At 38.5% G+C, this 27,328-nt stretch overlaps 2 protein-coding genes across 2 annotated transcripts; one reads left to right on the forward strand and one right to left on the reverse strand.

Annotated features, from left to right (window-relative positions):
• Nucleotides 1–1,785: 1,785 nt before the first annotated feature.
• On the reverse strand, nucleotides 1,786–18,607 carry elapor2a (endosome-lysosome associated apoptosis and autophagy regulator family member 2a). Its single transcript, XM_088417324.1, has 22 exons — nucleotides 18,310–18,607; nucleotides 14,580–14,700; nucleotides 12,546–12,735; nucleotides 11,345–11,492; nucleotides 10,931–11,020; nucleotides 10,640–10,745; nucleotides 10,403–10,555; nucleotides 9,703–9,791; nucleotides 9,451–9,631; nucleotides 9,229–9,357; nucleotides 8,626–8,716; nucleotides 8,451–8,553; nucleotides 8,175–8,312; nucleotides 6,820–7,083; nucleotides 6,582–6,755; nucleotides 6,182–6,368; nucleotides 6,006–6,102; nucleotides 5,011–5,112; nucleotides 4,791–4,917; nucleotides 4,374–4,552; nucleotides 2,681–2,852; nucleotides 1,786–2,261 (listed from the first exon to the last, which is right to left on the reverse strand). Exons 1-22 carry the CDS (start codon nucleotides 18,448–18,450, stop codon nucleotides 2,193–2,195), a joined length of 3,051 nt encoding a protein of 1,016 aa, XP_088273450.1. The 5' UTR covers nucleotides 18,451–18,607; the 3' UTR covers nucleotides 1,786–2,192.
• Nucleotides 18,033–26,975, forward strand: LOC148422312 (uncharacterized). Its single transcript, XM_088417325.1, is given in 5 exon segments — nucleotides 18,033–18,250; nucleotides 18,320–20,603; nucleotides 21,263–21,676; nucleotides 25,136–25,213; nucleotides 25,215–26,975. Coding segments are annotated over 3 exon segments (528 nt in total). The 5' UTR covers nucleotides 18,033–18,250; nucleotides 18,320–20,603; the 3' UTR covers nucleotides 25,251–26,975.
• Nucleotides 26,976–27,328: the final 353 nt, after the last annotated feature.

The following is a 27,328-nucleotide window of genomic DNA, read 5'->3' on the forward strand; positions in this document are numbered from 1 at the left end:
TGTATGCGCTTACCCAAAAAAACTAACCGTGTGTGTGTGAAGTGACTCCCAATCTCAGCTCGATTGTAGGAAGAAACGCTGACTGGTGAGTGTGTGGATAGATCTGTCTCCTCAGCAACATTGGCAGGCCTTCACCAGCCCTTTACTCTCCCCCACACACAGGGGCTCTATTGAGAGTGGATGTGTTGGAAGATGCAACTGCGGCTGTCTTTAATCGGTTTCCTAAGTGACGCCACTCCAATTAAAGCAGTTGCTGGCAAGTTGGCCGCCCAAGGACTAAGTGCCTTGCCACTTTGCATTAAAAATAATAAAGCTAAAAACGTTTTTTTTTGTTTGTTTTTTTTACAAAGAATCCCTCTAGTCTCAATATGTAATTCTGAATAATATTACATTCAAGAAAATGAATCAAGCAGTAAAATCCACATTTTATTTTTCTATTGGGACATGTGGGGGGGAGGGGCATTTTGCCACTTGCTGTCAACTGAAAATGACATCATAATGGCTCAGGGCTCAGTAACAACCAATCACAGCTCAGTTGGGAATGTCAAATGGCAAAACTCTGAGCTGTGGTCATTTTCTATTGACACCAAGTAACAAAATGGCTGCTCCAAGAAAGATAAAACAGTGTGTGCCTGTGTGTGCATGTGCCTGACAGATCATTCTTCCTCAAATGGTGTTGAATCATAAAATGAATAAATACATTTAAAGTTATGTTTATAGGACGCACCCATACTTTTGGCCTTCATTTTGGCGGAATAAAAGTGTGCCTAATATTTGAGGAATTACGGTATTAAAAGAGGAAAAAAAAACATCTGACTATTAAGAGGGTATACGTCTTGAAACACTGTACCTCCTAAAATTATAATCAAATAAACTAGAGATTTTACTCCAAAATCATAAAGGTAATACATTTATTATAACAACACGAGTAATGATCGCCCAAAAAAATGTTTTTCCTATTTGCAAGGCGGCTCAATTCCTACTTCCGGCGAATAAATGGGCTCTACTTTTGGCCGAATACTTAATTCTGTTGCAGTGTCATAACGACGACGCTGCTTTTCCCTGGTTACAGTGGCATCTGCTGGTAGAAAACGTCATTACACAAACATTCGTCAGAGCGGTTTGTAAAACGTGCTCAACACAAATGTTCATTGTCATGTTTGTGATGACAGTTCTCGCTGTGTAGTTCTGGCTGATTCCTTACTGTTTTCAGGATCATTTGAACTCCAAGGGGTGAGATGATGCTTGAAGCCCCAATCTGAGGAAGATCGTCAGTGATCGTATCCGTCTTCCATTGTCTAAATAATGTTTCCACCTGTTGATGATTTCTCATAAAGCTATTAGCACAAAGCTGGTTCTTGGTTGTGATGAAGACTGAAGTCTGACCATTTTAAACATTTTCAAAATGTTGTATTCTTTCAAAAACGGTTTAAATATAGGTGAAGAAATACAGAGGTTGTCATTTGCCATTTAACTTTAATCCTACAGTTACTCAATTTTGTTTGTAGGAGAATCTTTATGAAGATGAGCGGTTATGAGAAAAGATGGGATGGATACTATGTATCCCACAAATTACAGACCAAAATATTTGATTACATAAATGATTTTGTATTTAGATTTGAAACCAGACATGCAAAATTTCTGATTTAACTCAATTTTTATTCTAGAATCATTTAATTTAATCATCTATTTTCTTTTTCCATTAAAAATTTCAATTCAATGTTTATATTTTTAATGATAATATTTTCCAATCCTTTAACGTGAATAACAAGCAACAAACTGGAGTCCATTTATACATAAATAAGTCATAATTTATTTGAAGTATGCAACCACAGCGTCCACCCCGCTGTACAACAATTGAGCAAAACAAAAAACAATACACATAGATGACGAGCGGCTGCAGGAGGAGGTGGGGAGGGGAGTATGGGGGGTTGGGGGGTAACACAAAATGCCCACCTCATTACTGACAATCAAATTAAAGAAATTCACCAAATGACATAGCTCCCCGGCTTACCCTGAGCTCTTAACCACTCATACCCACTAGAAGGCCAAAGTGTGCGTGTGTGTGTGCGTGTGCGTGCGTATGTGTGTGTGCACCCAGTAAAGCTCACAGAGGTGGGTGACTGGTTTAAAGGGGTCCTCACCAGTGGACAATCTCCTGAGGGTCTCTCCCTGTTTGTTTCTCAGTTGCATTAACTCCACACCAAGGCTTTGGAATGAGATGAGTTCAGTTGCATGTTTTCATAGTTATCCCCATTTTTCTACATTAAAAAAAAAAAAAAAAATCAGTGGTCATATAAAACTATCAATATCCATGAATATTTGATTAAACATTTAATATCTTTAGTTTAATATTTCATTTTTAGCATGAACTCAAAGAGGAGTCATCATTTCCTCATTGCGATCATATATATTATGCTCTTATTTTGGGGCCATGAGAGAGTATAACAGGAGCTAAGGAATACTGTTTATATGGTTTTCCATTCATATGTAACTAAAATATGTGTGAGGGGTCAACTTATTCAAACATACAGAACATCAGAATTCTTTTGAGCTAAGTGTGGGTTCAGTGTATCAAAAGTAACCTCCTACTATCCCAAGATCCTACTCACAAAAATAGTTTTCAGCTGAAAATTGAATAAGCCCAACATTTGACAAGTGGGCGTCTGAGGCAACTCACCTTGGCTGCTATGGCTTTGAGTTTTCCGAGCAGCGAGGGTTTGGAGTAGACCACCTCGTCGTCCATGTCGGCCTCATTCTCGCCCTCCATGACGGCGCAGCTGTCGGCCCCCGGCAGCTCGCATTCCTTGCTGTTGGCGGACATGACCAGGCGCGAGTACTTATACTCCAACCTGCCAGAGATGACAATCAGTCAACGCTGGGAATGGGACGAATTCCGAGGATTAAAAAGTCTGAGTGGAGAAAGAACTGGCAAGGGAAGTCATAAAGATTCACGCCCATATAGTTAAGATATTTGTACCTTTAAACCTTTACTGCCCTGGGAGACATTTTTTATTTGGATTTTAAACCTCTGACTACATTTGAATGCGTCTCATGTCTCGGTGAATGTGATGGATGTCAATGTTGGATAATGTTCCTGTAATGACCCTATCCGTTTGAACCACAAAGGTTTAGTGTATCACAAACGGTAATACAAATTAGGAATGATCTATATGGACAAAAGTTACAGTCAGTTTCCTTCAATAGTACTGGATGATTAGGATTTTAATCGATTTGAATGGAAGAACTAAACCCAACAATAATTTACAGCCGGGGTTCTCAAATTTTTGGAGCCAGGCACCCCTTTTAAAAAGGACCCTATTGCAAATATTTGTGGAAATAAAATATAAATAAATAAAATCATTTAAGCCAAGCATCACTGCCCTTTTATTCACAAATAGATTCAATTTGACAAGGGTTAAAAAATGCATCCTTATAACAAACTCAATTTCCCCCAAATAGGTTGCTGCCAATTTAGTCAAAAACAGGATTATAAAATAAATGCTGTTTTATCTTTGTGACTTCATCACCATGTAAGCAAGCAATTGTAGACACAAAATGTATTTGACAAATTTCCAAACGATTACATTTTTTTTAAATAAATTAAACTTGTTGAATTGATTGACTTATTGAAGAGTTATAAATACTTTCACAATTTCATATCAAATAGAATGAAATTAACACAAATATATATATTTTTTTAAATCCCAAATTGCTCCACTTTGAGAACCACTGATTTAAATGATTATTTTTAAAAGATCGTATGGAATATATTCATAAAATAATAATGAATACAGATTTAAATTCAATCTAATAAGATAAAGGTTATATTTATTTTTAAAATCCCCCTGGAAAATATTCAGACAAAACTAATGAATACTGATTTAAAACAACTTTTAACATAAACTTAACATTCATAGCTTGTGCATAACTTGCTATGCACTGGGATATCTCATTAGTTTTGCTGCATTAATAAACTGTATTCTTTTTTATTAGTAAAATGCTAATAATGCGCTAATAAACATTTTAGGCTCGTGAACACTGGATAGTTCAAGACCCAATCAGTTGTATACGTGTTTTACAGTAATACCTGCGAATATTCCTGACTTCCTAAATAATTTAATTTAATGCAGAGTGGTTCAGTGAATGGGAAGCTGGCTGAAAAAAATCCTTTATAAAGCAATAAGTTAGAAAGGGGAAGTCAACTTGAAACGTTCCTTTGCAATGATATGTTCTATGCTCTGTCTCAATAAGACTCATTAATTAATATTGTGTTTGCGGGATTTGAATTGAATTTGAATTATTTTCAAATTAACTGTGTATAAAAAGAGGCATACAAAAATAAGTAGATAAGACAGGAAGAGATGAAATACCGCTTGTTCTTCTTCCAGAAGTAGCAGGTGAGTGAGACAAGCAGCACGGCGATGATGGCGCCCGATCCGGCGCAGAGCTTCACCCAGAGGTCCATCCCTTTGCACGGCAGCGTTTCCTTGGCTGGTAAACTCACGCCTCCCATGCAAACCTTGGGCTCCATCCACACATACAAAAGATCCTGCACACAAACACACATCAAGCGCTCAAGTTTGTCCTTTAATCTACACAAATTACAACAAAGAAAAGCAAACTTTATGAAAACTGGCAAGACCATCTGAAAACTGATGAAACTATATATATATATATATATATATATATATATATATATATATATATATATATATATATATATATATATATATGGAGTGTAAAATAAAGCTTTGAAAACATCATCAGACTGCAGTGACTTCACAAACCATTTGTCCTGCCTTGCAGGCTCCCTCTATGCGGTGGTAGTCGCTCTGGGTGCATGTGGGACACGCCCCGGAGCTCTCCCAGAGAAAGTGAAATGTGCAGCCATCGCATGTTCCCGCGGGGCATGAACTGCAACAGACGTAAGGAGATCATTTATAAGGCATTTCCGAAATGTCCATGGCTGGAACCCGGTTCATCGAAAGGCTGTGGCGATGTGCTTACCTGGGCACAGAGACTTCTCCTTTGGCGCTTTTTAAAGGATTGCAGCGCACTGTTACTACTGTGCTCCGGCCCGATTCGCAAGATGACGTGGGCTCCAAAGACCTTGGCAAAAAAAAAAAAAAAAAAAAAAGAAGAGCGCATAGTCCGTAAGTTAGCATTGAAAAGAAGTCGACTGAAAATATCTGCCATGTTTGTGCCACTGTTTTATACATGGACCTTTCCTGCAGACGCAAAATCTTGCAATACCCCTCTCCAGAAAAATACAGGATATCACAAGTTATGGATAATTTACAATTTAGAAAAGGATGACAAAAATAAAGCAATCCTAAAACATTGAAGTGGATCCAGCATACCACAGCAGTACTTTGTTGCCGCACTTTAAACAGAAAACTCCTGATGCAAAGACTGGCTCCATTTCTTTTCTTACTGGTCAAAATGGTCAAAACCTAGTGGCCAAATTGGCTTATACTATTTATGCGCTTAAAACACACATTGACTTAGTAGTTAACAAGCTTTCATTAAAGGCAATATTAACAGATGGAGCTCCCCAAAAACTAGGAAAAAAAAAAATTGTGAACTTCCCTAAAAGCAATAGAGCTGTAATATCCAAGAAATCCAAGAATCCAAAACCAGTTACTGCAAACAATCTCTCGTGGCTTAGTTTCAAAAGGTAAAATCAAAACGGGCAGTAAAATAACTTGAGACACTATTACACATGTAATGTACATATAACATTACGTAGGCATCAACCTCATGGTAGTTAGTTAGTTGACTTTAAATGGTAAACTCTAGCATGCTAATGTTAATCGGAATTGCTAACTGTTTAGCAAATTAAACAGTATAATAAATAAATACATTCTAAATAATTAATAAATCATATGTAGAAGACATGAGTACAGTACATGTAAAATATGGGGCGGTTGATTAGTATTACTCAATAGAATTACAGAATTTGAAAAGATACTACCGAGAACATAAATGAATAAAAGGCTTACCGGAAATAGAAGTTGACGTCTGGCACTTTCTTGGAGGTTCGTGGAAACAGCTCCGGCCTTGCCTGAATACCAGCAAGTGTTCGCTCCACCGTTGCGCCTGTTCAACAGGACGTGAAGTTTTAACACGTACATCACAACCAGCCATTGTTGCGTGCATAGTGGACTGCGCCGTTCACCGAGGAAGGTGTCAGCCAGGTTAATGGACTGCGAAGTAAGAGCTGTGTTCAAGCCTCGTCCGCTGGCTGGGATTATGGTTGATTGGCAGATGAAGGTCTTGACGGCGTTCGCCCCGTCGCCGCGTTCGTTCAGAGAATCGCTGACAGACAGGTCTGTCACATTGTCTTTGCACGAGGCCAGATGGTCCTTAAGAGGGGAGTGCATATATTAACTTGTTTGTTAAAAATAGACTCTTGGAAAACCGTTTATATATATATATGTTTTTTTTGTTTGTTTGTTTTTTTTTGGGGGGGGGGGGGTTTCATCCCGTAAATGTCGTACATTTTATGAAATCCCATGGGGACCTCTTTCGACTGTGGAGGCATGGCGAGCATGCCATCGTCACGCATGTCATCTCACCTGTCCTCCACATAAGCTGATGTTGAACAGGTGGAAGTACTTGGTTCCCTTGGAGGTGAAACTGGGCCCGTTCATCAGAGTTCCCACAGAACCCAACGGGCTGAAGTCAAAGGTCATGGTAGCGTTGCCGTCAGTGTGCGTGAAGTGACAGTCGCTGTAGCATAAACGGTGGTCCTGGAACGGAACGTGACACATAAAGTACGGCTGCGTTGTATGTTTCTGCGAATGCACAACCAACCTGGCTGCTCTGGCTGCCTGGTCCGCAAGGCTTGCAGGCGTCCTTTCCCGGCGCGGCCTGGGGGAGCAGGTAGGTATCGGGGGGGCACTCAATGCACCGGCTGCTATGCGGCTCAATGTAGTGACCCGGCGGGCAAGGGACGCATGCCGAACCGGACGGCAGCGCACTCAGGGCGCAGGCGTGACAATCGGACGACACCCCATCCATCGCGTTGCTCACAGAGATGGAGTAAATGCGTGCTACGTCGTTCACGTAGCGACGAACCTATGCAATGGGCAACGCACACACAGGGCAACATTAGGTTGTGAAAACAAACATCGCTTGTACAAATGGGCAAACAGCTGTGTACACTGTTTGAATGGACAAAGCAATGTGAACATTGCATGCTCGAATGAGCAAACCGATGCTTTTACAACTATTTGTATTAGAAAATCTTTTTATTTTTTTTAATAGTCTGCTCCTTTTATATGCCGCTATAACCTTAACAGTTTTAAGGACCTGCCAATCAATTGCAAGCATATTTTTTCTTCCCAAGTCTAATGATCAAACCAGAGCTACCCTTACCCATTCCTATGAGAAAAAATAAATTAATAAAAAAATGGTGCGGTGCCCATTGACCCCTTTTAACATCAACGGCACTCAGTGTTAATTTCCCTGAGGAGTTCCAATAAATTCTATGCATCTTTCCATCCATCTATCCACCTCTCCATTTAGCAATCGATCCATCTACAGTATTCAGCTAGATAGCTAGCTAGGCATCCTTATTAACATTGTTGCAAAAGGACAAACTGATGTGTACAATTGCTAGTGCAAATGGACAAACAGCAGTGCGCAGTGTGCGAATGGACAAATAGATATGAACACTGGTTTTGCAAATGGACAGATGTGTATACATTGCTTGTGTGTGAATGGGCAAACAGTGTGTACATTGCTAGTGCAAATGGACAAAGAGCAGTGCACGCTATGCAAATGGACAATAGATGTTTACATTTCTAGTGTGAATGGACAAAATGCTGTGCACATTGTGTGAATGGACATATTTGAACATTGCTTGTGCAAATAGATGTGTAATGAACAGTTGTGACTATTGTGCAAATGGACAAACACATGTGTACAATGCTTGTATGAACGTACACAAATGTGTACTCTGTACAAATGGAGCATTAAACATACGGTAAAAGTACAATATGTTGTGAATGGACATACGTGTACCTCGGGCGACCAAGCATTTTAAATTGACTCAGCAAATCAACTGCCTAATCTGTTTGCAAGAGAAATTCTGTGAGGCAGACAAACTATAGTGGACTTCAAATGAGCCTCATGTAAGTTGTTCATGTTTGCATTGTACTACTTACGTCTGTGGGCATATTGGTCCTTTGGAATGCCCACGTGTAGGAAACGGAGGCGTTCTTGGTCATGACGTGTGTATAAGACTGTCTTGATTTACTCTTCTCCCATGACTCGACCACGGTGGTGCTCTTCCGGTTCACATCCTTGAAAAAAAGAAAATATATTTTATATATACATACATACACGTATGTATGTGTGTGTGTGCGTGCGTAAAACAAGTCAACAGTACACCAAAGCAAAAATGTTCACACCTTTATCTACACCGAAGAGTTTCCACTCACCATCATAAAGTAGAATTCACAGTCAGCACTGCACACCGTCTCAAACTCGAACGTAATCCGGCCAAATTCTGTGCCCGTGTGACTGGATAGGGATGTCGGGAGCCTGGATAAAGTCGGAAGGATGTGACAAGACAAGCAGAGACGCGACAGTGAGTGATATGTCCGAAATGCTCACTTGAAGCCGGGAATATGAATGCTGAGGATGAGGTAGTCGTTATCCGAACTTCCTGCACTGCTTCGGATGTGATCGCGGGCCACCTCCCAGCCTGGAGAATGAGAAGCCACAATCAGGATTTTGATTGGATTCAAGATCCAAATCCTTTTGTCCACAAAGTTCACAGACAAGAGTAAGGAAAAAATGTAAAAAAAAAAAAAAAATTTTAAATCAACAAAAACTAAAAAAATATTTTAAAAAAATATTGCTTATTTAAACAATTATTATTCACAAGTTTAAGAAGAACTTGCTTCAAAGTATAAAAGTATGTTCCTTTTTATATTATATAGTTTGGATGACTTGATAATTAGGAAGTAGTCATACATGGTTTAAAGTCAAACCACCCATTATAAATTTTACTTAAAAAAAGTTTTGCTATTCTTTTTCTTCTTTTAATTGATGCATATTTTATAACTATGTTTTAGTTTGTAAACACCTCTGCAGACATACTTTATCTTAACCCGGCAGACACACAAGACAGACAAAATCGCCTTGAATAAAAAGGTGGCTAATGACGCCTGAATGTTAATTTTGTCCAATAAGGATATCTTTGTTTGTTTTCACCGTTCATGCCGTCACACTTGGAGTTGCCCACATTGAAGCAAGACGTCTTCATGTTTGCAGGAAGGACGTTCCACCACTTATACTCAAAGCCAAGGGTGGGCTCTGTGCCTGCCGGGCACTGCTGACATGCTGACGAGGGATACAAAAACGAACATTTGAATTAAAAAACTGTAAAGGCCATGATTAAAAAAAAAAAAAAAGAACAACAACAACAGCCAGTACGTTTCATCCCGTCTGAGTAGGTCCCGGTTGGGCAGGGCGAGCAGACGGACGTGGCGTTGTTATAGAAACCAGGGTTGCAGGGAGGGCAAGGCTCTCTTTCGCCGCCAGGGGGCAGCGTCTCGGCTCCTGCCACGTTCTCCAGGCAGACCTTTGGCTCGATCCACTTGTATTGCACCTGGGTCTGTAATTAAAGGGGGGAAATGAGTGGATTTCGACATAAATGATTGGTTAAGAGTCACCCGGTTTCCTCACCTTCCCCTCATCGTCGCACGCTGTGTGAATGCTGAAAAAGTCCTTCTTGGAACATGGAGGTCTGTTTTTACAGTTTTCAGATCCCTCATCTGCAAAATAACACAGCAGTCAAGTGTTGCTCGAATCCAGTTTCTTAGTTGGATCTGAAAATAATTTATTCTCCCATCAGAACGTCACTTATCAGCTTGCTTTTGCTGTTTTGTTTGTCAAAGGTTTCAAAAAATATAAACATATACTGAGTATTTGTTTCAAAGTCACTATTCATCAATATGTGTAATGCAAGCATAATGCAAATGAGCATGCACAAGTATTGTTCCATACTGAGTAATATAGTTACATATATAACACTACACTTAACCTTCCACTGGTAGCACTGGTGCTAACAACTTTTTCAATTGGTCAACCCGCACAGGATGGTTGCACGCAATTCTGGGGAGGTACGTGACCATATTCGCTAATATATATTTGTTCCAATTTGCATAGCGTAATTTCATATGATGTAAAGCTTGACAGTGACTTAAGATCAGTCTGCAACAAGCAGCAGCTGTCAATTACTTAAAGGAAGATTTTAGAGGAAACCCTAGCTCATTCCTCTGCTTTTTTTTGGTCAGAAACACAAAGTTGTTTTGTTTTTGGTCAAACAATGACAGTACTGCTGTTTGCTTAAAAATGGAAAAGGTTAGAGTTACAGTCTGTGTACCTGCATAGTGGGTGGCCGTGTTGCAGGGGGAGCAGGAGCTCGCGCCATGGCCCGAAAAGGTGTCCCGAGGGCAAGGCTCACACGAGGAGGAGCCCGGCTCTCGGCTGAACGTGCCCGGTTTACACGGGAAACACTCTGATGTGTAGGCTACACCTAGAGATGGGAGGAAAAGGTACAAGGGGAACGGAAGAATATTTGACGGAGATACAATTCCAAGAGGAAAAGATAAAGACAAACCTTCTATATGGATATTTTTGAGCAGCACAGGTTTCACCGCTTTGGTGCCCACCGTGACAGCCCCGGTTCTCCAGTACATGATGTTTGTGCCAGACTTGAGGTTCACCTGGTAAACATAGTTAGAAACAAAAAAAAAAAATCATCAATGGGTCACATTTGCACAAATAAATTCTACTTAGAAGTTCAATACAACTGACCAGTGTTATTGCGTAGTGCAAGATATTTCAGTCATAGTCATAGTTTAAAAATCAGTTACACGTCAGTGCGAATGTAATGTGTTTTGCACCTTACCGTGTGGGTGGCCCATTCTCCTTGGTTGGTGAGCTTAAGCCATTTAGTTTCTGCGGCCTGATCCATCTCTTGACACTGGTCATTCTGAATCTGCAACCCATTCAACCCAATTGCCATTATTTAAACTTCACTTCAACTGATGACCACACTGGACACTTAAAGCCTGTTGCTGGAAATTAAAATGAATGATTTTAAAATGGATAACACGTCTGATCAAAATAACCAATGTTCCAGTTTTGTTTTGCAAATAACTGCTTAATTATAATGGAATATAAATATTATGAATAATAACGTACACATGTTCTTTATTTTAAACATCATCAATTAAAGTGAGCTAGCCCATCTGTACTGTAAAAAAAATCTAAACCCCTGAGCACACACGTTTATGCAAAAGATTTGCGTGTTGCTACTCACAAAAAACTCAAACAGCAGGTCATTGTCTGGGTACTGGTATTCAAAAGTGATGGATCCCTGCTTCTTCAGATGGACGGAGTACACCAGCGAGACTATGCATTCATCCCGGTTGGACTCCAGGTAGCTTCCCTGAGGCACCCAGGAGGAGCTGGCACAAGGGAATGAGGATAGGGGTGGTCAGGAAAAACAACCACATGCAAGATGAATTCAATCTTGCTGGATCATAAGTGCATATACACAAGTGAATAAAAGAGGCCGGAAATGCATTAAAATTGTTCAATATACATTGAATTTGGCACATTAGAATCGGCATGCATCAGAACAGCCGTATTTTGATTAATAAATGGTAGGTATTCAATAAGAAAATTTAGTTTTCTTGATAAATTATGTGGACATTAATTTTAAAATGTATTATTAATAATTATATTTAATGTTATTTTGAGTGAAATTTAAAAACAAAGTGATGGAAATTCAAGCATGATCATGATCATTTTATTTAAACATATTAATTTATGTTGCTTATCAGAATCACGTTAAGTTTGAAAATCAATAGAAAATATTTCCAAATATTTTTTTTCTAGAAAGTGTAATCTCCTTCGCTTACTTTTATTTTCTCAGTTTTACGATACATTTTAAAAAAAATACGTTATCATTTTTGCAATCACTTACATAGTTTACACGATATATTAACATGCCTGTTTGTTTCTATAATTCAAAAGAAATTGGTGTGATTCACATGTTTGAGCATCCAAAAATAATTAAATAGGAAAAAATAGACACCTGTTTATTCCTATGATACAAAAGAATACATGCTCAAAAAAAGTAAACTTGTTTTTACATTGTTCATATTATTATTTCTAAACCGGTCCCTTTTTACCTAGTACAAGTTTCAATTTTTCTTTTAGATTTACAGTAACTGCAGTCAAACTGTGCATATTATTAACCCTTTAAGTGCCAAAACAGCAATATGTATAAATCATTTCATAGCTAACCATTTTTAAGCTACGGGCTTTTGAAAAACTGAATATTTGATTGGAAAATCTTTGGCACCTAAAGGGTTAACATTTTAGCTATTTGCTTTTTTTTGGTGAGAGGGATCCTCTTTTGTATTTTTTAAAACTCATATACCATATACAGACTTAACAATTTATCTCCACTACATGTGTCATACAACCACAAACACAATGCGTGTTTGTATCACCTGTTGCATGTGAGTTCACCATCTCGGTGGGCACCATTTTCCGAGGCTGTCGCTAGGCTACTGAATCCTAGCGGCATGGATTCCCACTGGTCGAAGCGGATGCCGCTGCCCAGGGAGTAGCTTCCCGCTGCGCAGCGCGTGCACTCTTGAGCAGACATCTCCAGGAACTCGCCGGCTTTGCACGAAAAGGCTACACGCACAAACAGAAATCATGATGGGATGGCAAATACCACTTTTCTAAATGATATTGCACTAGAGCTGCCTGCCACAAAAGATTATTGTGCTAGCTGACTAGTCCACTGATAGTAGTCAGGATTAATCTACTAATTGGATCAAATTTAAATCGCAGCATATCGCACAGGCAGGCAACTGTTCTTGTATAACAATCATTAGCTTACATCTTGTCTACTAAAAATAAACAAAACAAAAACGTTTAAAATGATTCACCTTTTATTAAACTTTGCTTTGACCAAAATTCCAGACATAGTTTAATATTGAAGTCAAAACTGGTGCCCCAAAGTGTTCATTACATTTTCGAAGCGCTCTCACAAGTCTAAACAAGGCACCCTGATTAACTCATTCAATCCCAAAGACGCATTTTAATGTTTTTTTAAGAATCTGTTACACTCAATCCCAAGTATATCCATCAATCAATCCATTTTCCATAACCGCTTATCCTCATCTATTACTTAGGGTACTAAATTAATTGATTACAAAAGTAACTGATTACTTTAGGTACTAAAGAAATTGATTACTCTAGGTTACTGAAGTAATTACTTTACTACTTGATTAATTCAGTACCACTCATTTTTTTAGACCCCACCATTAGCGAAACACTCGAAAAAAAAATGTACGTACTGTAAAGTTTACAGTAATCTCTTACCACAAATCGAGGTAAGAGATTTACAATGCTCTCCTGCTCTCGCTTCGCGTCTGCTTAACATGTGTGAGTTTTGTGAGCGAGTCGGGTCCCCTACAAGATACATGATAGGTTCTCGGTACGACCATCGACCAATTAGGGAAGGAGTAGATTATAAATGATGGATCGAAAACGGGAAAGGATAACAGTACAGTTACTGTAAAAGGTTTAATAATTAAAGATTGAAGTAAATATGTGTACTGCGGTAGTTTGACGTCCGAGGAGTGCCCGTGGCATGTGCATTTACAGTCTGGCAGGCAGGGAATGTTCAGCGCGTCTCTCCACAATTTACCTTTTTTTTAAATGATTAAAAAAAAAAAAAAAAAAATTCATGATGCAGTGAGGGCATGATAGGTAAGGCGCGAAGTAGCGAGTGATCATTGTATTGTACTTTCTATCCATCTGAGTATCCAGTTATCTTGCCATATTATGTCAAAAGAAAATGACATCATAGTTGCTCAGGGCTCAGATAAAGACCAATCACACCTCAGCTGTTTTCTGAGTTTGCATATGTGACGTTCACAAGCTCAGCTGTGGTACAGTAGTTGAAAGTGAAGCAGTGATGACGGCAGCACAGGACACGCCTGTTAGCAGTTCCGTCTAACAACTGGTCTTACCACATTAGTGAGTTATTTACCTGAATTTATTTCCTGCTTCCATTTATTTTTACCTATAAGACTTTATGTCTTACCTACATACAGTAAGTGTCAATCTTGTGAGTTGTAAAATTAAAAACGTAACCTCAGAATTACTCGACTTTTTATTTAAAAAATGGGTTATTTTAGATTTTGTCGATGAGCAATTTCATTCCCCTAATATTACAATTTTAATCCCACGTTAATAAAAAACATAGTACTCAATAATTAGCTCACGCTCTACATCTATGAGGAGAGGCGCTCCTCTTTTTAGTTCTGCGTTCATTGGCCTCTGGCTTTGGTGACTCTAAACAGAGTCGGCCGAGATGCGTTTAGGAAAATTCTGGGCTGCTGGATAAGGAGATGTCAACACGTGCATACATACACACAATCTGTCACACACATATACAAACGCACACACGCACAACACACAGGCCTCTCAGACATATGGAGGAATAACAAAACATGCCAACAACTTACTGCAATCTGTGCCGCGCACTGGGTCGGGCAGGCCAACGCAAGCCCCGGGGTTGTGCGGGATGGCCACCCGCCACCGCGAGCCGGAGCTGCGGCACTCAGTGTACTCAAAGTAGTAATCTTCCTGCAAAACATGAAAAAAGAAAAAAACAACTGCTAAGTAACCCACAAAGAAAGCACAAACTGTAACACTACAACATTAGGTATCATTATCTGCTTACAGTTTCGAGTACAGACACCTAGAATCGGTACTACACCGACCGCCTTATTTCAAGGTATCGATAATTGCTAGAACGACCTATCAGACGCTCTCTTGGTGCAGTATAATTGCTAAAGTGGAAATTTGTGCATCAAAGTGCTCACAGTATCGGTACTTGGTATCGACAACAGTGACTTCTATTGTTCTGAGAAAAGTGGTATTGAATTAAGCATCCCTAATCAATATTGAAGACAGGACACACTATCAATATCACAAAGTGATGAGGCACTGTGATTAGCTAAAAACAATTAAAATACAAGAAGATGTTAATGTATATTTATTTATTCTTTTTTTTATACTAAACATAGTAAGCATTTCTTAAAATATCAAATTTTCAATATTTTGTTTAAAAATGAAATAAATTGTGTTGAATGAAATAAACGAAAGCCGTAATTTTAATACTGTGGTACCGTGACACTGTGATATTTTTGCTCAAGGTTATCATTGCATCAGAATCTGATATCGGCCTAGGCCTTGCAGAAAGAAAATATCCACTGGCTAGAAAAAAAGTCTCATTCAACATATGTGGTTGTGCAATAGGAAAGTGCAAAGAATAAAATTGAATTCAACAGTGTTTCAAGGAGTATTTAGGAATACCTAAATGGTAGTTCAGTCATCTTGTTCTGAAGGTAGCATTAAACTCAACAATGGTGACTTAGAAGAAGGCATGAAGAATAATGTTGACTCATGTACAATGAATACTCTAGCATTGAGTGCTAATCTGTAAATAGAGCGAATAAAAAAGAAATGAGACTGGCTTTTTGTGTTTGTGTCTTTTTCCTACATCACTGATCTGTATCAGCCAACATAGTAGTACCATATTGAATGATGAGTTATCGGTGGGATGTAGTAAAAAAAAAAAAATAACAGCAAAAACAAGCATATATTCAAACAGCATCCATATTGAACCTGATCGTGTTTGTACATGTTATGTTGTATATGTTATGCATGTTGTATATGTACGTCATGAAATGTGCGTTTGATGGAACAGAGAGTAAAGGACACCTTCCCACTGCCTCGTCCACTCCTCTTTTATGCAAGAGAGATTGGTTTACTGAACAATAAAAGATGAAGCTGCCACATTTAAAAGCTCAAAGCGCTTCTACGTCATTTACACTGAGATGAACCCATGCTATAACTACCACTCCTTTTTGTTTGTCTGGAAGCACAACATTCCATCTTGACAACTATAGCAACAACTGCTTCAGACGGCAGCGCACTTTTTTTGCACTGTCACGGATTTTGAAGACATTTTTCGCTTCAAAAGTACAGAGCTTTATTATTGTATTGGCTTGGATCTCAAAAATATGAAATTTGAAAATTACTTTAATTTCAAATTGTATGACTTGTGAACATAAAATATGCAATTATTCTTGAAAATATGGTCTTATTCAAGAAATGTTGGGATCACTTTTGAAAAGGACTTTCCGTCCTTATGTGTGATTGGGTGCGAGAATGGTTGTTGGTCTCTGTGTGCACTTCAATTGGCTGGTAACCAGTTCAGGGCATCCCCCGCCTACAGCAAACCTACGACCCTTGTGAGGATAAGCGGCTCGAGAAAATGGATGAACGGATATTGAAAATGATCTGTTATTGTTGTTTTGTAGAAGTTTTGTGTATTAAAAGTATGACTGGAAATGATATTTGGTATTGGTGGCTACTAAAGACTTGAGTACTTCTACTGATATTGGTCTGATGAAAGTAGGTATCAATGAACATCTGAATATTACAAATATGGATATTTTTTAAAATATAACAGCATTTCTACAAAAAGATTTTTTTTATGTTGAAAATATTTTTTTCTTGAAAAGACTTTTCTTAACTTATGAAGAAGGTGATATTAATGTTGCAGTGTTACTTTTCTTTTGAAGTTCAATATTGTCTTAATTTTTGAAAATGTTAAGCTGCAGAAGGGCTGGTGGACTCATCTGGACCACTCATGCTATCGCCGCAACAGTGAATATGAAACCTACCTCAAAGTAAGTATCTTAGTCATTTGATAGAAATTCCAAATTGCGGTGTTACGCAATGAGGAAATAAAAAGTCCGCCGCCAAGTAAGTTTTGAAAAACAGTGCAAATAAAGGGAGTTGCATGATCAAAATCTTCAGTTATTTTGAAGTGAGAAATGCCACATGCAAATGTCTGCAGGTCTACAGGGGGGGGGCAGAAATTCTCTCCAAGATAGAATTTTGAAAAATGTCTTTTCCAAGAAAGAGAGAATCTATGATCAGATTTTTTTTCATGAAATTTGTCTCTTTAAAACCACAATCACCCAGCCCTAGTAGGCAGTGGTTGCATTCAGGAATGCCGCCCCTCTATCTCAGGGACCAGTGTGACAGCAATGTAGGGCTTCAGAGGTGTTGAGCTGATGTAGAGCAGTCGGACGGGGAAAAAAACAATCCATGCAGGAAACTGATAAGCACACAGTGGCCCAAGTTCAACGCACTGGAGCAAGGAAGCGCTCATGAGTCATGTTCTTGCAGGGGTGTCCAAACCAGGGCCCAAGGGCCATTTACATCCCCTGTTTATCAGCAGCCTTTTGCATATGCTGAATTAAAATTGACAAATGATGTGGCCCGGGTCGTTTGCCTGCATTGTACAATACAATTTATATTCTACACTGGATTAAAAGGTGAGGGAAGGGACACTGGTTTTATATTGAGCTTTTCAAGATTGGAAACATGCAAAGAAGATATTCATAATTAAAAGTGTAACATTGTGATGCATCATGCTCTGATGAATACAAATTGTATATATACGGTAGAAAAGAGCGTAATTTGCAAAGCTTTCTTTACTTTCATCAGCAGATTGCTCTTGTTTTGATTCTGAAAATTAAGATTATTTTGTTACTGCTCAGTTCTGTCAAAAATATTGAGAAACCTTTGACTTCATAACGTATCACCTGTTTTTGAAACAAATGCTAAAACAATATGTAATTCTCTTGGATTTCTTTGTCTGCAGTCCTAGTTTTACTTTGATAAATACGGTGTTGTCCCCTATAACAAATGTTTTGACATTCAAGGCTCTCCGTTATTTTATTTATGTATTACTTATTTTATTTATTTTGCCTTCACGATAACCTTTTGGACTCACTTGAGCTTGTGCAGGTAACAAGAAATTGTTTGGGCGTTTTGGGAGGTGAAACCGATTAAGGGCGTTCGATGCATTTCAATGGGGAGCGTTGATTTGAGCGCCCATTGACCCGCGTCACAAGTCAAAATGTTTTTATAAAGTAAAGGAGAAGAAAGTCAAATTGGACTTGGAGAGGAAACGTCTGGACACCCCTATGTTATCGTAATTAAGTCGGACTTCTCCTCAGCAAACCGGAAATGGAAGGGTTTTTGTTTTTTTCTTTCTCAGGGGGCACTGAACGTCACACGCAGCGCAATCAGTGCACAACACCGACAATGAAAGGTGAGAATTGGTCAATAATTCAGAATGAACGTAACATGAATTATATGCACATCGCTCACCTCCGTGCAGGGACTCTGTGTCTCGGCCCCGTCAATCATTGCCAGCGTGCAGCAAAGGAAGATGAGGACGACGTCGAGGAGGAGGTGTTGGATGTGGATGGTAAGAGCCCAGCTGGCAACGATCTGAGCCGGCGACCGCATTCTCGAGCATCCAAAGACCGAGAGCGATAAATAATTGAGGCAAATTTAATTTTTTTGATGTTGTTTAAGCGGCATCCAAACGCATGTTTCTGTCGTCTGCCAATTTGTCAGGCTCGCCACCTGCGATTATCCTCGGACAGCGCACTCCCGCGTCTGTCAAGATACTGGGGAAAGAGTAGCGCTTCCGAATACAAATTTTCAAAGTAAAACACATTGCTGCGTTCAATTTCAAATTTAAATCGGTCGTGCCCTTTTCTGTTTGAAAAAGTACTACTACGGGATAAATGTTATTTAACGCGCTAAGGGCACTTGAAAACGTCAGACTTGCAATACTAATAAAAACAAATGTGATTTATTTTGAAGACAAAACGCATAACGTAGCCTGTTGCTGGTTATGCTTTAGTAACCGACCAAATGTGTCTATAACGACAGCTGAGCCACGGTTCCGTGACTGTGAAAATGATGAAGTAAAAGAATTATGTTCAAATTTTTTATGTGAATATATATTTAATGCAAGTTTTTTTCACCCTTATTTTATGCTTTGTTTACGAATGCCCCCTGATTCTGACTTTTTTGTAATTCGCATTTGAAAAAAAAAAAATAATAATAATTTTTCAACGAACAACGCCAGATAAAAACCGAGAATTGACGCTTTTCATAAATATCGTATTGTCTTTATAATTTGCAAAATCACAAGCCTGAGTAAATATAGGAAAAGCCCTTAAGCGTCTTCATCTGGAAAATGTAAATATTCCCGCAATTTGACATTTTATTTATTATTTGTTACTGTGTTTTTGATACTGTTGTTGCAGTATTCTGTTTGACCACGAGATGTCAGACAAAAACTATTGTACAGTTATGGGAATTAATTGACGATGCGACGCAAATTGTGTTTGCAAAGGATAAGTAGTTTTTGGTGTTGGGTGAAATTAGAAATACAGTACTACTAAAGTACTTGTAGTAAAGTATAGTTGCAATATAGTTGCAATAAAGGAAGGGGAAAGTGTAGAAGAAGAATCAATAGGATGTGGAGTAGGAGGAAGAGGAGGATGAAAAGTAGCACACTAGTCTGAGCAGGAATGGGTAGGTTTATTAGTTATCGTCGTATTAAGGAGGAGTAGAATGTCAACTAGGAAGCGTTTGAGTAGGGGCTAGGAGTTGGAGGAGTACTGTACAAGTAGTCATAAAGGGAAAAGTGAAAAAAAGAGAAGTACCAAGAGTGTTGGACTTCGACAAGTAGTGATTGTAAGAGCATAGCACAGCACAACAAAAGTAAAGCAGACAAAATTCCTGGAGAACGCACTTGAAAGGTAACTATTGATTATGGCATGCTTTCATATATTATGCATGAGTTCAGTATAAACTTATTGCACCAGCACCGTGATGAGTGAGTACCTTATAGACATTGGCCTCACGTGTGTCTATTATAGAAGCTACTCTCTAATTGAGCACAAAATGAAGAAAGCTCTAATCCTTTTCTCCTTTCTCTTTCTGCCTATCACTTACCTTGTCTGCCTGTAACCAGAGCCCCCTCACCCGTCTCCGTATTCAGTCATGCAACCTTATGATAACCTCTATGCTTTTCTTTGTCCTGCTCTGAGGTCAGATGAATCATTTATTAGCGCTGTCCAAGTGCAGGATAAGCATGTTATCAACAGACCCCAGATCGTAATTGGACCCCCTCGCCCCCCAAATCATCTGCCGACCACGTGACCTTGTCTCACTGTGTGGGAACTACGTGATGGTGTAATAAGAAACTTTTCATACCCATACCACAATCCAGAGAGGACATGACAAGCTGCAGAACGAGGATTTTTTTTTTTTTTTTTTTGCATGCTGATGGTTGGAACTGTTCCTGATGTAACAAACTAAGAGAATGTTAGCCTCGTGAAAGACTCTCTGGGATCTGTTTATTGCTACAAATGGCAAATCGAGCAAGTGAAAAGTGGACAACTGCCAATACCTCGAAGACAATCTTGGATTAACAGGCAAATTTAGAGACACATTCATTTTTTTATGCATTTTTATCTAATTTTTTACAATGTAATGCTTCTCCTCTTAATGGTTGTGGGGAGCTGGACTATCGCCCAGCAGACTTTGGATAAAAGGCAGACTACATTCTGGACTGGTTACCAGTCAGGCACAAAAGACAGGCAAGTGAACCACCACGCCAATGACCAACAAACTTTTTTTTTTTTAATACACCAAATTTCACCATTATGATCACTAGTAAAATACACTAGCATAATAGGTTTTGTTCTGAAAAAAATATACAATATTATTATTGTAAACCAGTTTAACATTACACAGTTTGAACATTAACACTGTGCTTAAAAGTAGAGAACAAAACATAAAGATTCAATTCAAATGTATTGCACATAAAATTAAAATAAATTGCCATGCCAATGTTTCAAAACAAAAAATTAACAAGATTAAGTGCAAATGTAGTGTATGTACAACTTACTGTACCCAAGTTAAAAGCAACTGAACTGTACTTGAAAAATATACCATATTTGAAAAGTAAAACATGTATATGCTCATAAAATGTATAACATTGAGTAAAAAAAAATAAGAGTAAAATAAGCCTTCTTGTTTGCAAAGTCTTCATTCTCTGTTCTGGACAAGCCAAATGTTGTCAATTTGACTGGATTTTAACGACATATCTAAATACTTAGTTGCGTATGCAAATGCACTAAAAAGTTCAATAATACCAAACCGCCATTGACTCGTTGCCAATCTGCTTGCATGCAAGTCAGGCAAGTGAATCACTGCACCATCAGTGGACTTTTTTCATACTTTATTTTATTTACAGATGAGCTCCTGGCACTCCTATACTAGAAACACAGCTTGGTCCACTGGATCTAGCAACCAATTTCCCATCATGCACGGACTTCCTTGCCCATCTCTTCGCCACTGTTTTGGCAACTCCTCCGACAGCGATCCGGCTCTTGCAACAGAACCTGATGAGTATCAAACTCATGTGCCTGATCCCGTGACAGCTCAGCCAGATGCCACTTCATCTCAGCAGAGATCTCAATGGACAATTGGCTGTTTCTCCACGCAAGAAATTAATGGAACTAACTCAACATGCAGCCCTAAGGAGAGAGATGATAAAACGTTTTGCCTTTCCTCCAATTCAGCAGATGATGATGATGAGTTGTGTGCGGAAATGGAGCTCAAATATTCTCACATCCCCAGACCCTCCATTATTATGAGCAACCACAAGGTAAAGACTGTCCTCCCTTATGAACCCTACTGTGGTGACATCACAGATGAGTGAAGGCATCACAACAACATACATGAAGAATACAAACAGGTGCCTGCTTTGAAGCATTTAAAATCTAAAGCATATTTCGGTTTGAATGACATTGTTTACAATGCCGGGTGATGCTTCTCAGACATAAGTTTTTACTGAGCACCAACCCCCTTCATAGACAAATCTACCTGTATCGGAAGAAAGTTTGCTCAATACCAAAATAATCAAAGGCAGACAACACCCTGAGCTCGTCATCGGTCAGTGCAGCCCACAATATCGTAGTGTTCAATATCAAACCCCAAAATAGCATAACATTTCTCAATCGTTTCATATAATAACATGTCATAGGAATATAAAACTTGGAATAAAATACTGTATATCATGCTCACCAGTGATGCCTATACATTTATAAACAAACTCCATTCTCATTTGCTAGCAGCTTTTGCCACTGTGAATGTAGCAAATAAATCCTTTACCTAGTAAAGTCTGAAGGCATTGGTAAGTATGCATCGTATAGCAAAACACAGAAACTGAAATCTGATTGGACTAATAATAGTAATCCACAAACGACTGTGGGCTGCACAGCTAAGTCATTCACTGTTAAATGAAGCCAAAAGACAGATGAAAATGAATTTATATAATGTTTTAAATGGAAGTCTGTGCTTTGAAGATGTTCAGGCTTTCAGAGAAGACCTTGAAGGTCAATAGCACGCAACTGTATTTTTAACTTTAGTAAAAGATTCCTTATCTGTTGCTGCGTCGTATGGATGAAGTCAAAGTTAATTTAAAATCTAGATGGGAAAAAAAACGTTGAATTATATTTTTCCTAGCACTTGACTCGTCACCGAATGGAATCAAGAAAATTGGGAAGAAAGGGTCTTGAAGTTATTTCCTCAATATAAACCGCAGTCTTTCAGTATTCTACTTCAAATAGTCTATCAGTTAAAAAAAAAAACTAAAAAAATACGTCGATTATCAATTTCTATTACGCCCTTTCAGCATAATATTGAATAGAATATTGCATCTCCACAAGAGGGCGCAATAAACCAATTGAAGTCATGAACTGGCTGAGCGGCTACACATTTTTGTCCACCTCAGTAGGCCACAAAAGTACTTTACTCGGTACTTTGGTTGACGTACTTTGTAAAAAATATATATATAATTTGGTGAATGCATGATTCCCGATCCACTTCCAATAGTAAGTAGAAATTTAAAAAAAAAAAAAGAAAGCACAAACTAGAGTGAAATTTCCTCATTTCCTTATTTTGTGTTAGTGTTAATAAAAAGTGCAGAAACGGGATCTGTTTTTTAAATGCAATTAACAATGTATTTGTATTTAGCACTTAATCCGTGTGCGTGTGTCTGCATGGAGACAGGGAGGGCACATTATGTACCATAAGCTGTATCCACAGGGGACAATCAATAATGCTGATCAACAGTGGAAAACTGCCAAAGAGGAGAGTAGGAGGAAAAGTGTACGATTTTAAGTGGGAATCCTGGAAATTACAATGCTGATTAGGAGAGGGTGCACTTTTGCATAAATGCACTTTTGAAGATAGCAAGTACCCCCTCGGTGGGATCAGGGCTTTAGACAGTAAACGGCGTGTGTCTAGCCTCATGCAAGTCAATCAAGTTTAAAAATGTGGCCGGCAAATTTTGAATTCCCTATCCCACTGGGCAGGGAAAAACATTGTCAAAGCCCTTTGTTAATATCATTTTTTTTAAAACGCTCAAAATTGACATGAAAAGTAACTTGAAAGAGTTAACCATCAGCTGGTGGAAATTTGGTGAACATTTTGGCCAACATTTGCGACCTTGAACAAATCCTGACCAACTTTGACATGAAAATGCATGTTGCTGCCTTTGGGCCTTAAAAAGTAACAAGTACACCATAATCCAGAATCCGGCCGTGCAGCGGTAGTTGGAGAGCACTACTATATACGTTTTCTTTTGCTTTTATGATCTAAAAAAATGTAATAGAAAGAAATGTTGGTCTTCTGTCCAAAACTAGCTTGAAAGGGCTGCTGCCCACATAGCGCAAAAAAAGTATTTAGGTAGAAAAAGGATTGCCTTCATTGTAATTATGCATGTATTGTTACTTCTTCTGCTGATTGGCTGGAAGAAATGGACTTTTCCTGAGCGAAAATCGGAATAAGTTCCCTGTTCTAATCTCTCACATGACAGAAAAAGGGATTACTGTTTGCATTTGCCATTCACTTCAATAATCCAATATTGTCTTAGCTATCTTGCACAACGAATGCAGCATTGATCTCAAAGGTTCAAAATTCCATATTTGAGTATGCTAAGAGTGTTGTGCAAACTGAGCATTTACCAGTGACCCTTTCTATGTGATGTGTGCACAAAAGTGTTTATGCGATGGCTAAAACTGCAATCTGAAATTTGTTTGTCTGTGCTTAGTAGTCACAATGATAAGGTTCACACAAGAATGTCTGATATGATAACACCATTCTGCACTGTGGCTTACACATGCAAATATACACACACGCACACACGCACACAAACCATTACAAAGCATAACAAATCTATGGCGATTAAGCAGGGTTGTTTTTTGTTGTTTTTTTAACAAAAGTGCGTAGAAGAACATAGTTCTCTCTCAATAGAACATCCATTTCAAAACATGGTGTCCCCATGCAAAACCGCCTAGGTTATAGGAAGACATTTAGCGGTAAATCAGGTGTTTGTTTGTTTTTTTTTTTTCCCTGGTATGCACGAGTGCCCCTAACCATTGCATGTGTGTGTTTTAATTACTTAATAAGTAGCATCACACATGAGATCTTTTGCATGAGAATTTGTCTCGAATTTTTCATGACTCCATCATGTTGGATTTGAAAATACTTCATATGATTTCTGGTCGTCTATTGTTTCATAAAGCTCAGTGTCATCTGTTTAGTATATGTCAAAAGACAGCTGGCATGGAAGGATGGACGGATAGATCAATCAATAAGTGTTCTCATTGAATGCAGGGATGGATAACTGATAGCTGGATAATGATCGGCAAAAAGATGATGCAATGAGTGGATAGATGTGTGAATAGAACAGTCGCCTGACTGATGGATGTCTTGCTCAGTGATGAATAATCCATTTCCTTGCCTTCAGAAAGTATTTAAACAGCACCACCACTATGTTGATGTAGTATGCATTGGATCATGTTCTTATACGTGCTTATTGCTTGCCATCATTAACCAGTTGACCTTGGGTTTCATCTTTCCAAAGAATCGAATTATTTGATTCTGTTTATTCATTAATGATGAAATGGCTGTCTAGTATATAAAAGATATCATTTTTATACAATTCTAACTGAAACCATGTGTCACTGATATACTGTATTCTCTCTACTGCAATGTCCTTATGTTTGTTGACGGACTTCAATCCCCTTTGTCTTCTCTCCCCACACACACTCCATTCCAGGAAACGGCATCTGACACGACAGCCTACAGAGGAGAGACAGAGGATGGGCCGTTATCAGGTATGGAAAACAAAACCAGCTTCCTCCTCTTTGCTCTTTTGCTTATGTCGGCTCTGATACGAGCTGGAAAAAGGCCCCCCGCATGATTTTCCTCTGCTGATGGAAAAACAACTTGGATTTGATGTGAAGGGGAAAGTATTCCAGAGGAAATAACAGGGTGACACACTTGTGACCTCTCATGTGTAGGCAAGTTGAGCTGGCAGTTTCCATGACAAGTGTTCACTCAAACCACGGAGTTAAGTGGCGGATTCATAATAATGTGATTGATTATGTGTGGCCATGCGTGCAAAATGGATATTAAAGTAAACCAACGGGATGGTGCGAAACAAAGACCCGCCGGCCCCAGCTGCTGGCAGTGGCTTCTTCTTGTCTTTGTTCCATGGACTCTTTTGATTGCAATAAATAATCTTGCGTGTTGGGGTTTCAAATAACTGCACAAGCAGCCTGCATAAACATTACAATACAATACAATAAGCCTTTATTAGCTCTATAATGGTTTTACATAGGCAGAGGAGCCAGTGGTAGCACACAAAGATATTAAAATCACCCCGAAAAAATCTAATCCTGTAACTCAAAAAATGATGTGTGCAAATATGCATTATAATGTATGTAATGACTCTATGATTAAAAAATTATATAAGCGCATGTGACGGCAACAATAATAGTCAGCAGTATTATCTTTGCCAACTGTACGTTCACAATTAAGACAATATTAGTTCTGAATATGAAGAGATGGCAGCAAGAAATTGCCTAATTATTACATGATTTGACCACTTTACATGAATGAGAAGAACTACAGTATAAAAGTGGATGTAAATATGAATAAAATGCATCAATAATTGTCAATTTTGTGTCTACTAACAAAAGGGAGCAAGAATTGTATGAACCACATATATGTGAATAAGGAAAAAATGTGTGAAAGTGAATAATTATCAGCAAAGAATTGCCAGCATTGTATGTATCAACTGCATGTGACTAGTAGAAAATGATGTATTCAGATGTGGTTGGGAGCTATAAATGGACGATTATTAATGTGAATGTGTGAAAAAAGATAGCACAAATGGGCAGCAGCATTGTGATGTAGTTTTTCTGCTATATTATTGGTATTTAAGCCAATGAAACCCCTGCTTTTTAGGAAGTGGAGAAACGCTTAACCACACAGCACCGTGTCTCATTCAGTAATGCTTCGTTGACCCAGCCCAGCATTTCAGATGCTTTTAAAGGATTAGTACCTTTTAACTGTGCCACAAAGTGGGCAACAAACAAAACACAAGTGACACATTTCTCATAGGGTCGCACAATAAGCATTGTGAATTTGACAGTTGTGACTCACATTGTAGCGCTATGCTAGTTTACTTGAGTATTGGAAAAAAAAATCACTACATTTTTCAAATTATACAAATAAACGATGCTAGTGTATTTGATGTTAGCTATGATGGTGGTACTTGTTAAAGCGAAGTATTTTTTCAAGGTGGCGTTGTGTATGAATCTCTGCCCTAGAGAGTATAGTAAGTGTAGCCCTGCCATAAATGTGCACACACTTGTCACACTGACCTTGATTTCCTGCCATTGGAGAGCATGTGTTGTAAAAAGGGCCCTTCTGCCCACTAAGACTTGCTTATTCAGCTTGTTCACACAAAATAGCAATTGTCAGAGGGATCAACTGATTTGGTTCTTTCCTACAGAATAAGAGCACATTTTCTGTTCAGTCCATGTAATTTCTAATAAGCTGCGCCCCTTTTGTGTACAGTATTCCTGAAATAAAATGTAAATGTTTCTGTAGTCAAAGTGATTTTGTCTCTGTCAACATAACACAGGCCCAGGCAACCTTTTTAGCCAGCAAGAGGAAGAAAATGACTACATGACTCAGCAGAAATGACTTCAGCAAGCTACTTCCTAGTCTTTTCCAAGTGCCTGAGTATTTGTAACAGAGAAAACGGTGAATGGACCAATATATTGTGACTTAAAAAAAAAAAAAAGAAAAACATAAATTATGATGTTTTATCTGTTTTTCTTTCATATAAATGGGCTATTTAAAAAAAAAAAAAAAACGTAGAATGACTCATAAATGAATTCTCCACTGTTTCTCCCTTTCTCTTGTGGTCTGTAATCTAAAAAAATATGCATGTTAGTTA

Source organism: Hippichthys cyanospilos, chromosome 6 (genome assembly GCF_059441005.1).
Source record: "Hippichthys cyanospilos isolate Australia breed blue-spotted pipefish chromosome 6, RoL_Hcya_1.0, whole genome shotgun sequence".
In the NCBI taxonomy this organism is placed as follows: Eukaryota; Metazoa; Chordata; class Actinopteri; order Syngnathiformes; family Syngnathidae; genus Hippichthys; species Hippichthys cyanospilos.

Coding starts and splice junctions, on each gene's coding strand:
- elapor2a (XM_088417324.1), bottom strand. CDS start 18,450: ATGCGGTCGCCGGCTCAGATCGTTGCCAGCTGGGCTCTTACCATCCAC. Junction 10,746..10,930: donor GAGAATGGGCCACCCACACG/GTAAGGTGCAAA, acceptor TATGTTTACCAG/GTGAACCTCAAGTCTGGCAC. Junction 8,554..8,625: donor ATTCATATTCCCGGCTTCAA/GTGAGCATTTCG, acceptor GACTTTATCCAG/GCTCCCGACATCCCTATCCA.